The 14,477-nt window shown below is 37.1% G+C and overlaps 1 protein-coding gene across 3 annotated transcripts in view; it reads right to left on the bottom strand.

Annotated features, from left to right (window-relative positions):
- Window positions 1–14,477, bottom strand: part of PRKN (parkin RBR E3 ubiquitin protein ligase) — a 689,640-nt gene that overhangs the window by 265,254 nt on the left and 409,909 nt on the right. For all 3 annotated transcript variants that reach the window (XM_064708670.1, XM_064708671.1, XM_064708669.1), the window contains exon 7: window positions 5,227–5,363. In XM_064708670.1, the coding sequence (XP_064564740.1) occupies window positions 5,227–5,363 (137 nt within the window). The remainder of the gene's footprint in view (window positions 1–5,226; window positions 5,364–14,477) is intronic.

Here is a 14,477-nt window from a genome sequence, read left to right as displayed (position 1 = left end):
CTGCTGACAAGAATTTACCAGCTCCTAAATATTAAACTTGAAGAGTACTTTGCATTAATTCCTAAATCCGTAAATGTGTGTGTTTTAATCCCTTTTATTTTATTCCTCTAATAATCACTCCCATTTCTCAAATTCTGTGAATTCTTAAGGTATCTCAAATATGTTTAAGCACTGTTATTGAAGAACACAGACTTCAGAAACTGCTGACATACTGAGGCTTCACACCAGGGAACTCTTATTTCTTGTACCTGTTCTTGCAACTGGCTCCCTTTAGGCCCCACCAAACTCTGTATGCTTCTACATTACATTCCTGAGAAGGTTCTGTTCCAGAACACTGACCTTCTTTTAAAGCCCCTTGCATAGCTGCACCTTCTGAAATTGGTTGGAGCTTTTGTCCATAACAGAAATGACTCAAACGCACTATTTGGGGTGGTCAAATCACAGCTTTCCTCCTCCCTTCTACTTGCAAACTTTGCTTAAGCTGTTCATTCTCCCCTTTTCTACAAGGGTACTAGGATTTTGAAAGATGATTCAGAGATTCATGACTGCATTGACATACTGTTACTATACAAATAGCATGTAATGTGGATAAAAAATTTAATCTAACCCTAGAAGCCTTCCTTCAGTGGAAAGTGGTTCTTGAGGCAATTTATTATACTTTAAAGCTTTAGTCCTTTTTATTAGCAGTTCCATACACAAATTGGGGTAATTCTCCATATTTATTTATATATCTGTGATAAAATCAGATTACTTCCAGATAAAATAGTGTTTTATAGTCATCAGGAGAACTGCATCTTTTATCTGGATTCCCCTACAATACATCATGCATATGATTACTCATAAGAAATAAAGTGATGCAAAGATGCTTTTGCAAAGTGCCTACAGCAGCATAAAACCTTGCCTTTCCTAGGTATCACCAACTTTTCTACTACCAAAGAACTGTGGAAGTCTATTTCACACTGGGGACCAAGATTCATAATGCTCTAATGCTATTTCAAAAGTGCAACTGTGTTCATAGGAAAAGAATGTGTTTAAAAGAGGTAATACATTGTATATTTGTATACAATTCCTTCTTTGAGGTAATGCTCGAAGATTCTTTGCCCTGCACAGTAACTAAATAACCATAAATGATCTTTCATGCATATGCAAATCCATCCCTCTAAGCACCTTATTAATTATTTCAAAGATACTTGGAGGTCACCACTCATGGAAATTTCTATGCATGAAGCCTCATTAATACAAGACACCACACAGAGAGATGGGATAGATTTTTGTTGCTATTTAACAAGGGCAGAGAGTATAATCTGTAACATTTACTTTTTTTATTTTAATGACCAGTGGAATTCGGCCAGCTCCTCTGCCCTTCTGCAAGTGCTTGCTCTGAGCTGCTGCGGTGGGTTTGAGTGGTGGGGCTGCTGCCACACTCCTGCATAAAGCTAATCCCATCAATGCACTGCTACTGTGCTCAGAGCTCTGCTCCTCCAGGCTGGCTCCTCTCAGCTGGAGCTCTGCTGCCTGGCACTCCATTAGCAGCTGAACGCTAAGGAATTAATGTTCTTCTTCCAAAAATCACAGCAATGACACATTTTGTTTTGGAACAAAGTGAAGCTATGGCACTATTGAGGTGATATATCATAGCTCATCTGCTCAGATGATAGCTTTCTTTTGAAACCTTCTTATCTCCTGTTTAATAAGGCCGCGTAACAGAAATCAAAGCAAAGCAAGGATATAACAACACAAAATACCTGAATGCAACGAAAAAAAATGCATCCTCTGGCACATGTGTGCCAGGAAGCAAGAAATTAAACCTACTTGAGGAGCCCTGTTTATCTGAAATCCCTAGATCCTTTCCAGCTCAAGTTATCATACACTTGTGATGACAACACTGATCTCGTCTGTCACAGTGATCCTTTGCTGTAGCAGCTGCTGTTTATTTTTATTCTGTTGTGTGTATGGTGCTTTCACCTCTAGGTTGATCCAATAAAAGATATAAAAAACTTGCTATGTTGGTACATTCCCTTGATAAAAATCGGGAACAGCGAGTCAAATGTTAATGGAAACTGCAGGCTATGTTCATTATGTTATCTCTATTTTTGAAAAACACTAGAATGAGCAGAACTAATTGGAAGTGCCAACTATTTAACCATGCTTAATTACAAAATCAAACTCTCCTGTAGAATTTGAGGGCGCGTATGCCTTGAAGAAATGTGCCAGTTTTGAAGTAAATCTATTCTTACATGAAAATGACCAAATAACATTTAAAAATCCAAACCTCAAACGTTAAGACATCACAAACACTATTTCAGCATTAGTCCGTGGTGTTTAAAATACATGTTTAAATGCAGACTTTTTTGAGCTGTCTGTGCAACCTGGTGAGCTACCATAACATAAATCTCATCAGAGTGAATATAACTTTGTTTTGTATTCCTTTTAGAAGAGGGCTCAAACAAACCTCTATCTTTTCAATAAAGCTCAGACCTAATGTTTATTTTTTTACTTTGAGTCATTCTCTATTAGATATAACATGCATTAAACCCACATTGCCAGAATAAGAAAGGTCTTTTCTTGGCATGTCCTATGGTGTTCATTCCTGTCAAGGAGAATTCATTTGAGGCTTCATTGAGGTAATTAGAAAAAGCTGTGTCAAATAGTGCCTTATCATATCCACATGTAAATACAAACTGCAAATTGTAGTTGCAAAATGAAAATTGTGAACTGTAGACTGTAAAAATGTCATCTTATGCTATTCAGTAGAAGTAAGTGGAACGGAAAATCATGTGACACTGCTCTGAAAGTTTCTCAAGTGAATTCATTGATGAGAGCTGCTGCATCCATAGCTGTGAAGGAGGCTAAACCCCCTTAGGTCTGAACAGTAGGAAGAGGTTGGCAATGCAGGTATGCCTCCTTCTCACAGGTGTGATGAAATAGTCTCATGACTTTCTCAAAGAACAAAAAATAATCATCAGTTCCTAACTCAAGTACAACTTAATACTAGAGACAACCAAATGACCTGTATATCAGAAAGTTAGGTTCAGATAGCTGCAGAAATGAACTGTGAAGTTACAACAGCTCTGTTTAGATTCTTCATTGTGCAAAGTATCCCAAAAGAGAATAGTTCCAAGTGCATTTTTTTAAATGCAAAACTGCTAACATAACAGAGAAAACTGACAGAGGTAGCAATCAATGAGAGAGAAAAAGTATTGCAATTATATTACTATTACTACTGCTATTAGAACTGCTTTAAGGTTTAGTATTTTAAAAACAACTTTCCAGTATGGGGAGTGCTGAAACTTTGAGATTAGCAATATTTTAGTCTTGCCATATATAGCTATTATAACACTTAGAGTACAACACAGCTGAGGCTAGACTGGCAGTAATGGCTTCTTTCCCATTTCCTCAGCTGAACTCTATCTCACTTGAACAGCAGAAGTACACCATCCTTTGTGCATCCTCTACAGCATGCCTTTCTTAAGCCAAAACCATGCCTTCCCCTCCACTCCAAGACTGAAATTGCAACCCTGAGCATCCCAGCATCACCTTTTTGTGTATTCTCCTCATCCCTACTCTGCTTCTACTGTTCAATTCCCATAATGTTCAACTTCAGCAAACAGAAAAGAGAAAAAAGACTGCCTGGCAACTGCCAGTCAGGGGTAAAAACTTCTGAAAACTTTTTAGCCTCCTCTCAGAGAAAAAGAACTTCTGAACTGAGCAACTGGAGTTGAAAATATATGGAAAAATCCTAATACAAGTTTAGTGCAGCATGACTAGCAATGGGTTTACAGACAGAAGAGGCAGAAGGGTCATTAGTTTGACATATCAGCCTGAACTGGAGGAAGCTCTCTGACACCAGCCACAGCAGCAAGGAGGGCTACAAGCAAGGAAAAAGATGAGCTGCCTGCTGCACCACTGGCATAACTGATTAACCTAAGGAGCTAACAGAAGAAAATGGAAGAAATCAATAAAACAGGGGGAAAAAGGAAGGATTCTAGTCAAGCAGCTTATTAATTTGTGTGGGAGCAGCAAATGGATTAACTTCTGGAGAAGCAAGGAAGGAGGCTGAGAGTACAGATTGACCACACAGTACTATGCTAATGTAAAGGTCAAGGAAAGAACACTAGGTATAAAGTTCCTGTTCAGTTTCTCATGACAAGTTTTCCTACAAAACATTAAAAATTATTTTGTGTAGGATGACATCAGTATGTAAATGCAGTAGCTGTTTAGGGGGAAGTAAAATAAGACCTGGCAACACAGGACATAAACAGCAGTTCTAGTGAAATGTAAAGAACCATTGCTTGCTTGTTCTTGAAGCAATTAAAAAGAAATAATTTAAAATATTTCTTACTACTGTACTTTCAATATTGTCAAGGCATGTTTCAAATTCAATAGATGCCACTCTACTAAGAACTTTTGTCAATTTTTCTCTCATCTAGTGGTGTTTTAAACTTATTTATCAGCCATTCAGGTAACCAGGCAAACCAATCTTCTATGAAGCTTCTAATATGGTGTAAAATTATTCTCATACCATGATACAGCACTTAAGACAAACATATATGCTCCCATTTTAATTTAACACCAAGAAAAAAAAATCCTCTGTATAGAATATACTTCTATATTTCTTCACAGCAAAATTTTTGACAATTTTGCAGTCCACATGCCAGTGTAATTGAATCAATTCTCAAAACAAATCTTCTATATTATATTCAACTCTTTGTTCAGTTAAGTCAAACCTTGTTTCCTACTCAAGTCAAACACGTAACTACATTTCATTCAGAGAGGTGATAATTAGCAATAATAACTTCACCAAAAGGAAGAGTATTTAAAATTCCTGTTGCAGTCCTTCTTCATTAGTGCTTGAAGACAGACCAAGAAAGTTAATAATTTACTTAATTTGAAATTGAAAATGTGAAGGTCAAGGTGTTTTTTTTTTTTTTTAACTGTAGTGTAATGCTATCATCTGCTTGCACTTCATTATGATAAAATACTAATATGAAGAAAGTAAACATTTGATTTTAAAAGAAATGCCCTTTAAAATCCAGTTAATTCTCCAGTTCACATGCTTAGCAAAATCCACTTCAATATTCAAATATTTTCTCCAACAAATTAAACAGCTCCTATGAACACAGTATAATTCCACTGATTTACACAAAATTAATAGGTGTTAAAAAAAATTATCCTGAAATCAAAATTAGATTAAAACAAATTATAAAAAAATCACCAGAAACATACCTACACAGGGGAGGGAATAGCCAATCTGCGGGTCATGGATGAACTGGCGGTCATTCAGCATGGTCACACAGTACAGATGGAAGCAGTCCAGGCAAATGACATGGCGATGCACACATTGGAACACAAGCACAGGACTCCTGTTAAAGACAGAGCAGTGAGAGTGATGAACAAGGACTGGACAGAACTCCAAAGAAAGCTTCATTTCAAACTTCTAATTTAATAGCAATTTTCAATTCACAGCAAACAGGATTATTACATGTGTAAAAACAGATTTTACCCTGGCATATTGCAGCACTTATCAAAAGATGGGTTCTAAAAGGAATCAGATATAAGGAAATGGAATTAAAGTTTTACTGAAAACTGAGACTTTACTGAAAACTGAAACCTAAACCAAGAAAAGTCCTTTAAAACAGATATCCTTTGTATGAGGTGAAGAAAGATCATATATGGTAAAACATCAATGGTGATAGGTAAGATAAAATAGGTATGTGACCATCTAGGAAAGCTAAAGATTTTGTGAAAACCACCATGTGCCTTCAGCCTCTCAAGGCAGCCATTTGAACTCTGCAACCAATGCGTTCTCTTTGTACTAATGAGTAAAGTAATTCAGCTTCTGGTGAGAGGTGTGTGATTCAATTTGGGAGTGAAACACCTAAATTTAAGTGCTGGGCATAAATATGGTAAGTGAGAAATTCCATGTGGTGAGAAATTCCTGCTACAGTCAGTACACTAAGTGGAGCTGGAGCTGAACAGCCTCAGGTGCCTGCAGTAAAGTGAGCTGAGTCATCAATTTGTCTCCACTGCCTGTATGGGCTCAGCCTCCAGGGATCATTGCAGGAGTGCAGGCACCCATCACACATGCAGAGACTAAATAAAGCCACCCAAGCCTGACAGAATGCTGCTTGTGGAGATGCAGAGAGGAAACGCTTGGAATAAGTGAGGACAAAGAGTTTTACTCCTGAGCTGGTCTGCACTCAGAGAATCTCCAGTGACAGTCACAGCAAGGAAAGCCAAAGAGCCAGTGGTTTTCAAAAGCCCATCCAGGACCAGCACACTGAAGGTGAATGAAAAATTGAGTAACACAGAAAATATTACACACACATGAAATATGCCTTCACTGCAGGAACAGGCTGATCAAACCTAATGGTGTTGCTCTAATATGGGGTAACTTCTGCTAACTCCTGATGGATATAACACACCTGTCTGCTTCAAAGTAAAGTGTGCTATACATTGTTTCTTATCTTTCAGAGCTATTACCAACCTCAAGTCTCAACATGGCAAATAATAAAGAGAGATGTGTTAAATTGAACACAACAGTGAGATTCCCATCCAAAACTTGAATTACTTTACTCCTTTAATTTGCTTGTGAGTGAACACAGGAAGGAATTCACCCCAAATTTCAATGTTTTAGTTACTAGTAAGAAGTATAATTTTTTTTAAAAAATAAAATTAGGAATTCTCACACATTAATGGTACTCCAGGAGACAAGTATTGAAATACAAAATGAAATACAGCAGGACTTGTGATAAAATCATGAGGGTTAGAAATACTGCTACATTTTCTCTAAAACCTGAGATGATGCTTTGAAAATCCCCTGAAACAGTAAAACACAAAGACTTCAGTGTAGGAATAGAGCTTCAAAATGTAATCAGTAATTTCACATACTGTATACAAGCATTTAATCTTCCATGAAAATATGTTTTACTATTGCACATACTATAGAATTCATGGCAGTGTGCTAGTACCTCCAAAAATATAATCTCTGTGTTTTAAGGATTTTCTTGAATAAAGCAGCTTAAAACTGAATTAAATAAAACCTCCCCACATTACTAATCCTTATTAGTTGCCCACTTGCTGTTCTGAATGTACCAAATAATAATTTAAAAAAAAACAGCTGTAAGGCAAAATGAGTTTAGCTCTGGACAGTCCCCAAGTCATTATGGAGAAGTAGAGAAGCAGTTGCCTTGTCCCTACAGTGCAAAAGTGCCTGTGGTCACCAGTAACCTTCAGAAAAACTAGAAACACTTTAGAAAAAACTCTTACATTTCTTCATAAATTGTGGATTTAATAAAATTTGCCCATAGTTTTAATGGATATCTCACTTTAAGGGTTAATTGCTCTTTTTATTACTTCAGGGTCTAAGTATCTTTTCGAGTTTCATGGGAAGCTCCCTGTTTCTAAATTCACACCTCTCTGACCTTCACTTCAAAGACAAAATACACGTGTGTGGTGAGATGCATGAGAGAAGGCTGTCAGAAGTGGAGTATCTTAAAGCCAGGCCAGAAATGAAAATAGTGTTATTAATATAATATTTCCACCTAAACTTGTATGAAATCAATACTAACAGCACTTCATTATGCAAATGAGCTACTATGCTCAGTTTCTGCCATAAATTATTTTGTGATAATTGATTTTGCTTCTCAATGTATCACAATTGTCTAAAATTAAAACTAAAGTCTCCAGAAGGGGCATAGCCACACACATACATATTTAAACTTCATCTTTATTTATCTTAAATTTATCTTAAATAAATAAACTGCATCTTTATTTTATCTTAAAAAATTCTATCTTTTAACACCATCAGACTCCAAGCAATGTGTACAAGAGAGATATAAATCTGGGTTCTGACTGTGTCAGAAAAAACAAGCTTAACTCTCACACTGCCCGCTAATTTTTCAGCCCAGGCTATCTGTGTCAGAAGGCTTTAAGAAACTCAATTTGTATGCAAGGAAGATTGATACAAATTCATTTGGCATTGGAGCAATTGCTGCAGACCAACATTTGCAGATTTTGTATCAAAAGAATGCAATTCTAGTTTAAAAGGGGCATAAAAGTCTTGTTCCTGAGATCAGTAAAGATGAAGATGTAGAGATTACTATCACAATGCCCAGGTGAAGTTAGTGAATACTCATTTAGGATACACCAAGAGTTATTGATAGAAGCCTTGCTTGTACAAAATGCAATTTATTTTAGAAAGGAGTATTATGAAAGTAGAAAAAAATTGCCACAGTGTAACAAGGTCCCTTCCTCAATCTAACACAACAGGCTAGTAATGTAAATCTGACATATATTTTGGAAAGTGTTTCATAGGTTCCATTTACATAATGTGTTTGGCTGAATTAGAGGCTTCATGAGAATAATATATAAGAAAAATGTTTCTCACAGCAAGGGATAAATTGGTCCTTTTTGTTCACCAATTAGGAATGTAACCACTTTTAAAAATTGAAAATCCAACATTACAATGCATCACTGGAAATTTCCATAATAAGTAACTCACTCCTGTGCTTGGATTCCTTTTCATTAGAATTTTATCAGTGTGCATTGACTTAAATGAAAAAGAAAGGGGACCTTAAATCTTTCTGCTTTGTATTAGTACTGTTGGATAACTGTGGCCCAACAACAGCAGGGGTGGAAATGATTTCTGGTCCATAAGCCCTTTCCTCCTTCCCTCCAGAGCAGCAAGGTGCAGATAATTCTCAGCCAGACTACCACAGGATACCGGCTAAAGAAAGATACAAAGACTTGATCTTGTTTAGATAGGAAGCATCCTGAGAAATTGATTGTTCTAGTACACCCTAAAAATCTCATGATGGTTATTATTGTATAGAGATTGAGTCCAATGGCTGTGAGGGGCTGCTTAGCATAAGGAATTATTTGTAGACATAACAGTGGATCAGTTTATACATCTTGCAATGCCTACTGGAAAATATATGGGGCAACCTCTCTCTTGCTTGGTCCTTACTCTTAATGTTTTGAAAAAAGCTGGACTGAATAAAGGTTAAACAGCACACCACATATATGAGACCATTATTTTTTAGAAAACGTCAGTAGCCACAGTCTGAAGCACTTTTGGGCAAGGAATACATCTAAGCCTGTAGAAATATGTGAAAATCATGTTGGACAAATCTGTGAAACCGCCTTGAGGTAATTTCTAGGTGACAGTTGGATTTCTCTCACCTCAATCTCAAAATCTTAACCAAATAACAACAAAAAACCTTAGCAAATATCTATAAGGCTGCCTTGATGGGATTACAGTCAGGAAAGCAAAAATAGCCATGTGGAGTTCCTTTCCCTGCAGTAAATAGGAATGCACACAGCTATATCAGAGTCTTTAACCCCACCTATGAGTACTATATTTATCATCAAACACATTTTATGTATTTATAGCACATTTTTCCACTTTGTCAATCTTCCTGTACTTCAAAAAGCTTACTATATAAGCACTGTGAAATAGTTTAATTTCTGAATGGATCTCCATGTCATTCTAAAGCAGATCTATCTTAAGTTTCAGGTCAGCACCATTCAAGAAAAGGTGAATCACTGAAAAAATGTGTAAGGGAAAAGAAAAATATAAACTTTGGTGACATGGACACTACAGGCACTCTCCTGCTTCATAAAAAAATCAAAAGAAAAACAGAAATATCCTTGAGCAGCAGTCAATCCATTTTGGCTGCATCCTTGTAGCAGAACAAAATTACAATGCCTAAATAAGCCAAATTATTCATCCATCACGTGGCTTCCTCATAGAACTGTATGTAGGAGAATATAGTCTTCTAATTCCTACAAAGCTGGTGACACTTCTGGCTTTCCTGTCTATCACACACATTCCACACTCTTATGCAAAACTATTGAAAGACTTGCCTGTTTGTGACACTTAAAGTGCATGGTTTTCTTACCATGAAGATACTTTTGGGAACTTTCTGATTGAATATATTATTAAAATATATTAGAATGATGCTAATATTTCTACAAAATATAAATATAGAAAGTACAGAAAAATTGCCACAGTCATTTAGAATATAGGTTTAGAATTGTTTGGAGGAAAGTAGAGCAGCAAATCCTGCTTTCTAATGAGCAATATGCTATTATGGATTACTAAAAACAGTGACCTATCAATTACAATTGTGAGTAACAATCCAGGTCCCTGATATTTAGACAAGGGTAAGCATTTGAAATGGGTATAAAGACCTTACCTGAGAACAGAAAAAGTAACTAACAAAGTAATATCAGATATAACTTTGCAGTCATGAATCCATCCTTCATGGACTTTTATGAACAAAAAAATTACACCCTTACATTTCCTTTCCTAAGGGATGAAAATATATCTTTACATAGGGTGTTCTAATTAAAAAACCCAGTACAGATAAATATAGTATTACCAGAAAACTAAAATATTAAATCCCTTAAAACAGTAACAACAACACAACTCTGTTTTTTTGTCTTTGATCACTTGCCACACAATGCATCAAAGGTCATGAAATGAAGGTTATGAACACCATGAGACATCACTGTGCAAGCTTAAATTTTCTGGCTGTGCTTCTGTATAAAAATGTATTCTGACCTACAGCTGTTAACTTAAAGAAGCACTGGCAAGTGAAATCTGACCTATTTTCTCCTCTGTTACATGTTTTCCTGTAAAACGTGCTTTCATGTTTCTTATTTCTACTGGAAAGCAGTGCCAAGAGGCTAGAACCCAGAAACAGCCTGACTGTGCTAAACCAGAATATAGGAGGAGAAAACAGGCATGCTTAAAATTAGTGCTCATGATGGCAAGTACTCCTTTCAGCACTGTTCCCGTTAACTGTGCTGTTAAAGGTTTTCTCAGGGTATGGAAATGACACACATTACAATTGCCTGTAAAATCTCTGCTCTCTCTGGCAGGCAGCAGCATCTGCTGCCTGAGGACATGGGCAAGGGGAGTTTTTGTTACATGCACTGGTACATTCAAATTAGTACCTGGTACTACGTTTGCTCTGCCTGCTTGCTCAGACAGCTTGTGCGAGCTCTCTGCTCAGGCACAATAACCACCCTTGCCACTAGTGGCTGAATCTTATGGTATCAAGGAGTAGAAGGTGATCAGGCTGGAGGAGAAACATCCTATAAGCTTTCAGATTCAGTTCACAGTGCCCCCCTGTGCAGCAAATAACCAACAAATCAGACGTGCCTTGAAAGGAGATGGGTAGAACCTGCTCTTTTTTCTCCATCTGAGCTTGTAAAACCTCACTAATGTTCCACTGGAGAGAAAAGGAAAATACCTTGGTAACAGAAGGAAAACACAACAAAAGTGAACAAAGGCAGCAGCCCATAAACTACCCTAACCCAAACCCTGGTTTGCTTGCTGGTTACCCTTTGTGGCTTGCTGAGCTCCAGATTGCTGTGAACTGATTCCTCAATACTGACACTTTGGCAATGACTTCCCAAACCTGTGTCACTTTTACTCTCAGCTTTTCCCACCAAAGGGTGGCAAACGCTTCTTTCACCCCTCCCTAGATTTAAGCCAGGTCACAGCAGACTTTCCTCTCCTCTGAGGCAGCACCCAGCCACTAGCAGCACAAACAAAACTGCTCATCTCTGACAGTCCACAGCAGTCACACACTCCTGACAGCCCAAGCAGCCTTCCTTTCACAGACTCATAACCTTCTGACTAGAGACACACAGTGAGAAATCAGTATCATTTGTTTTTCGGGGAAAAAAACCCATCAAGGTAACCAATGAAGTTGGGAAAATGATGGGATAGCACAGCAAGAGGAAGAACCATTTTCACCTGCACCATTTTCAGCACCAAACAATCCTTCAGTAATTAAGGATGAACAAATGTAAATAGTCAAAATGCCTTCATACCCTAATGGCATTTTATGCTCCTGATTGGTGTCACTGGGCTTAATGAGGTCCTGTTGATTTCTTTCAAGAATTGAAACCTTATATAGTAATCTTATTTTAGTTTTACTCTTGACATTTATGCTAGTAAAATTAATATTGTCAGAAAATGTTCTTATGCCACTGGAATGCAACTGCCTATGCTGTTAAATTGTTAGAATGGGACCTGACATGGTTTTTAGGCTTGCCAAATAGCAAAGTCCCTAACAGTTCTTGGGCACCGTCCAGGGGTTACTGCGTGCTGTCTTCAACAGGCAACAGCAGTGTGCGTGTGGACACTCAGGTTTAAAAACTAAGAGTCCTGTAATACAGATTTATGACAACAGAGCTTTAGTTTGGGACTCTTTTCTTATTACATCTTACCAAATATTTTTTTTCTTATTTTCTGTTCCCAGAACCAAGCCTTTTGAGATAGCCTGTAAAAATAAATATTTCTGTAAACACATTATACAGAAAAATGTTTCTAACACAAAAGAGAAGACACAATTGTGAGCTCCTTTTGCCTTCTTGGGGATGCTTAAATCCCTGGAAAAGGTACAGGAGGAAAAGAATATTGGATATTATCTTAAGGGATGCTATCATATTATACTTTTCATTCCCTGGGACTCCAGGAGGGAATAGAACTTTTGGATAAAGCACATCTCCACTGTGTAAATTTCAGTTATTCTCTTCCAGTTAGCTTTGAAAATACACCCTGGTGCATGAACTTTAGGACTGTATTTCTTAACATATGGAAGAAAAAAAAGACTGGAAAACAAAGGAAGGTAGAGAAGCGCAAGGAAAGATGGAAGAAGGAACAGAAGGTAGAAGGGATACATTAAGTGCATTTGCTCTTAGAGAATTATCTTTCAGCACCTTAAAATGATGTGTTATGCTTTTTCTCATCTTTCTTTTCAAATAAGGATATTCAATTTATATGTTGATCCAAACAATAACTTGAGGGTGCTTGCCATTAAATGAGTCTTCAGTCTAAGCCAAAGACATGATTATTATCTTTCAAAAAAAATGGCCCTAAAGCTATTGTTATAACAAGACATTTCTTTATAGAAATCCCATCTTTTTAGCTCCTCACTGTCTTTAAAATATACAGATAATATTTTATCTTTTCCTCCTCAAGGCAAATACCTTAGCATAAATGTCTAGATGCAGTTATCTGAGAACACCTTCTACATCAGTACCTCCACTCAAAGGAAAGAACAAGCCTTGGGCTAGCAAGTCTCACAGAAGGCATTCTGAATTGGCAGATTTTAAGTGTTCAAAGCAGTCAATTATCTTTAGTAATCTGAAGAAAATAGTTTGCAACATCCACCAGAAAATTGTACTAGTAGTGAAAGTGGCTTCATTAGGTCATATTCATATTGTGGATTTCTGTTTCTGATTTTATTACAGCCCTGTGTCATAACTGTAGAATTTAAATTCCCAACATGCACTCAAATCTATGCCTAAATTTAATTTCCCTCCTCCTTCTTCCCTACATGCCAACTTCCAGCACTTAAAAGAATAAATGGAATCAACTTTCAAACTAGAAAAAAAAAACCAACAAACACCACCACCACCACACCCTCCCCATCCAAATTAAGTTGTAAACTCAAACAAATTATTATAAAGTTAGGGAAGTGTAATTTCTGAATTTGTAACTGGGACAATAAAAATATGCAGAAAATTCTCAAGATGTATAGTTACTGAACTCAATTCAAAAGAAGATTCTGGAAGCTCAAATAATCTTAGGTGCCTGCTTTCTATTTAATCTCCACATCCATTTTCATTAGTTTATACTGCCTGATTGGAGGCTGCCTGGCTGGTCATCTTTCAAGGAATGTATCTAAGTATGAGGTCTCAGGTAATGTACTGCTCTTTGTACAGGAGCACAAATCCTGTACAAAGGATCTTTGCCTACCTGACCTAATAATGTGTGTAACTCTAAGGAAGACTGACATCAGTCTAAATAGAACTTGGCATTCCCATAGGAATACCAGATCTTGATACCCAAACAATAGTGAAAGTCAAAACCAAATAGACCCATGGGATTTATCCCTCTCCTACACTTACTGAATATTGCAGGAATGGAAGAAAGGGAATTCACAATACTGCTTTATAATATCATCTCTGAAAATCATGTTGAAGCTGTTTGTGATGCTAACAAGAACTGACTTATGACAGAAGACACACTGTAGGAAAAAATCCTGTGGTGGCCATTCCCTCTGTTCTTAAGCAGAACAGGTTTTCAGGTAATGAAATTATATACTCTTCATATAAATGTCACAGAACTTATATGAAGACTCTCACTGGAAAATGATAGTGCCTGAAGGGCACCTATCTCAGTGATCTCACTAAAACTTCACTGTTGTCCAGCTTTCCCTTGTTTTGCTAAAGCAGCTTACTTCCCACCTCACACATAGCTGGTTATGTGGGCTGACACAGAATGAGGGAAAAGGCATATGGATTTTTGATCTTACCCTCTCCTTGCCTTCCCTGACCATTTCCTTAAAGAAAAGAATGTAGCAAGCAAACTCTGCAACTTTCTCATAGGGGACATAATAGCCACAACTATCAGCACTAATGAATAGTTTTGACTCCTCATGTCTATCTACAGC

The sequence above is a fragment of the Zonotrichia leucophrys genome, chromosome 3, assembly GCF_028769735.1.
Source record: "Zonotrichia leucophrys gambelii isolate GWCS_2022_RI chromosome 3, RI_Zleu_2.0, whole genome shotgun sequence".
NCBI classification, from domain to species: Eukaryota; Metazoa; Chordata; class Aves; order Passeriformes; family Passerellidae; genus Zonotrichia; species Zonotrichia leucophrys.
The sequence above is the reverse complement of the archived record's forward strand: the minus strand, read 5'-3'. Positions and strand labels throughout refer to the sequence as shown.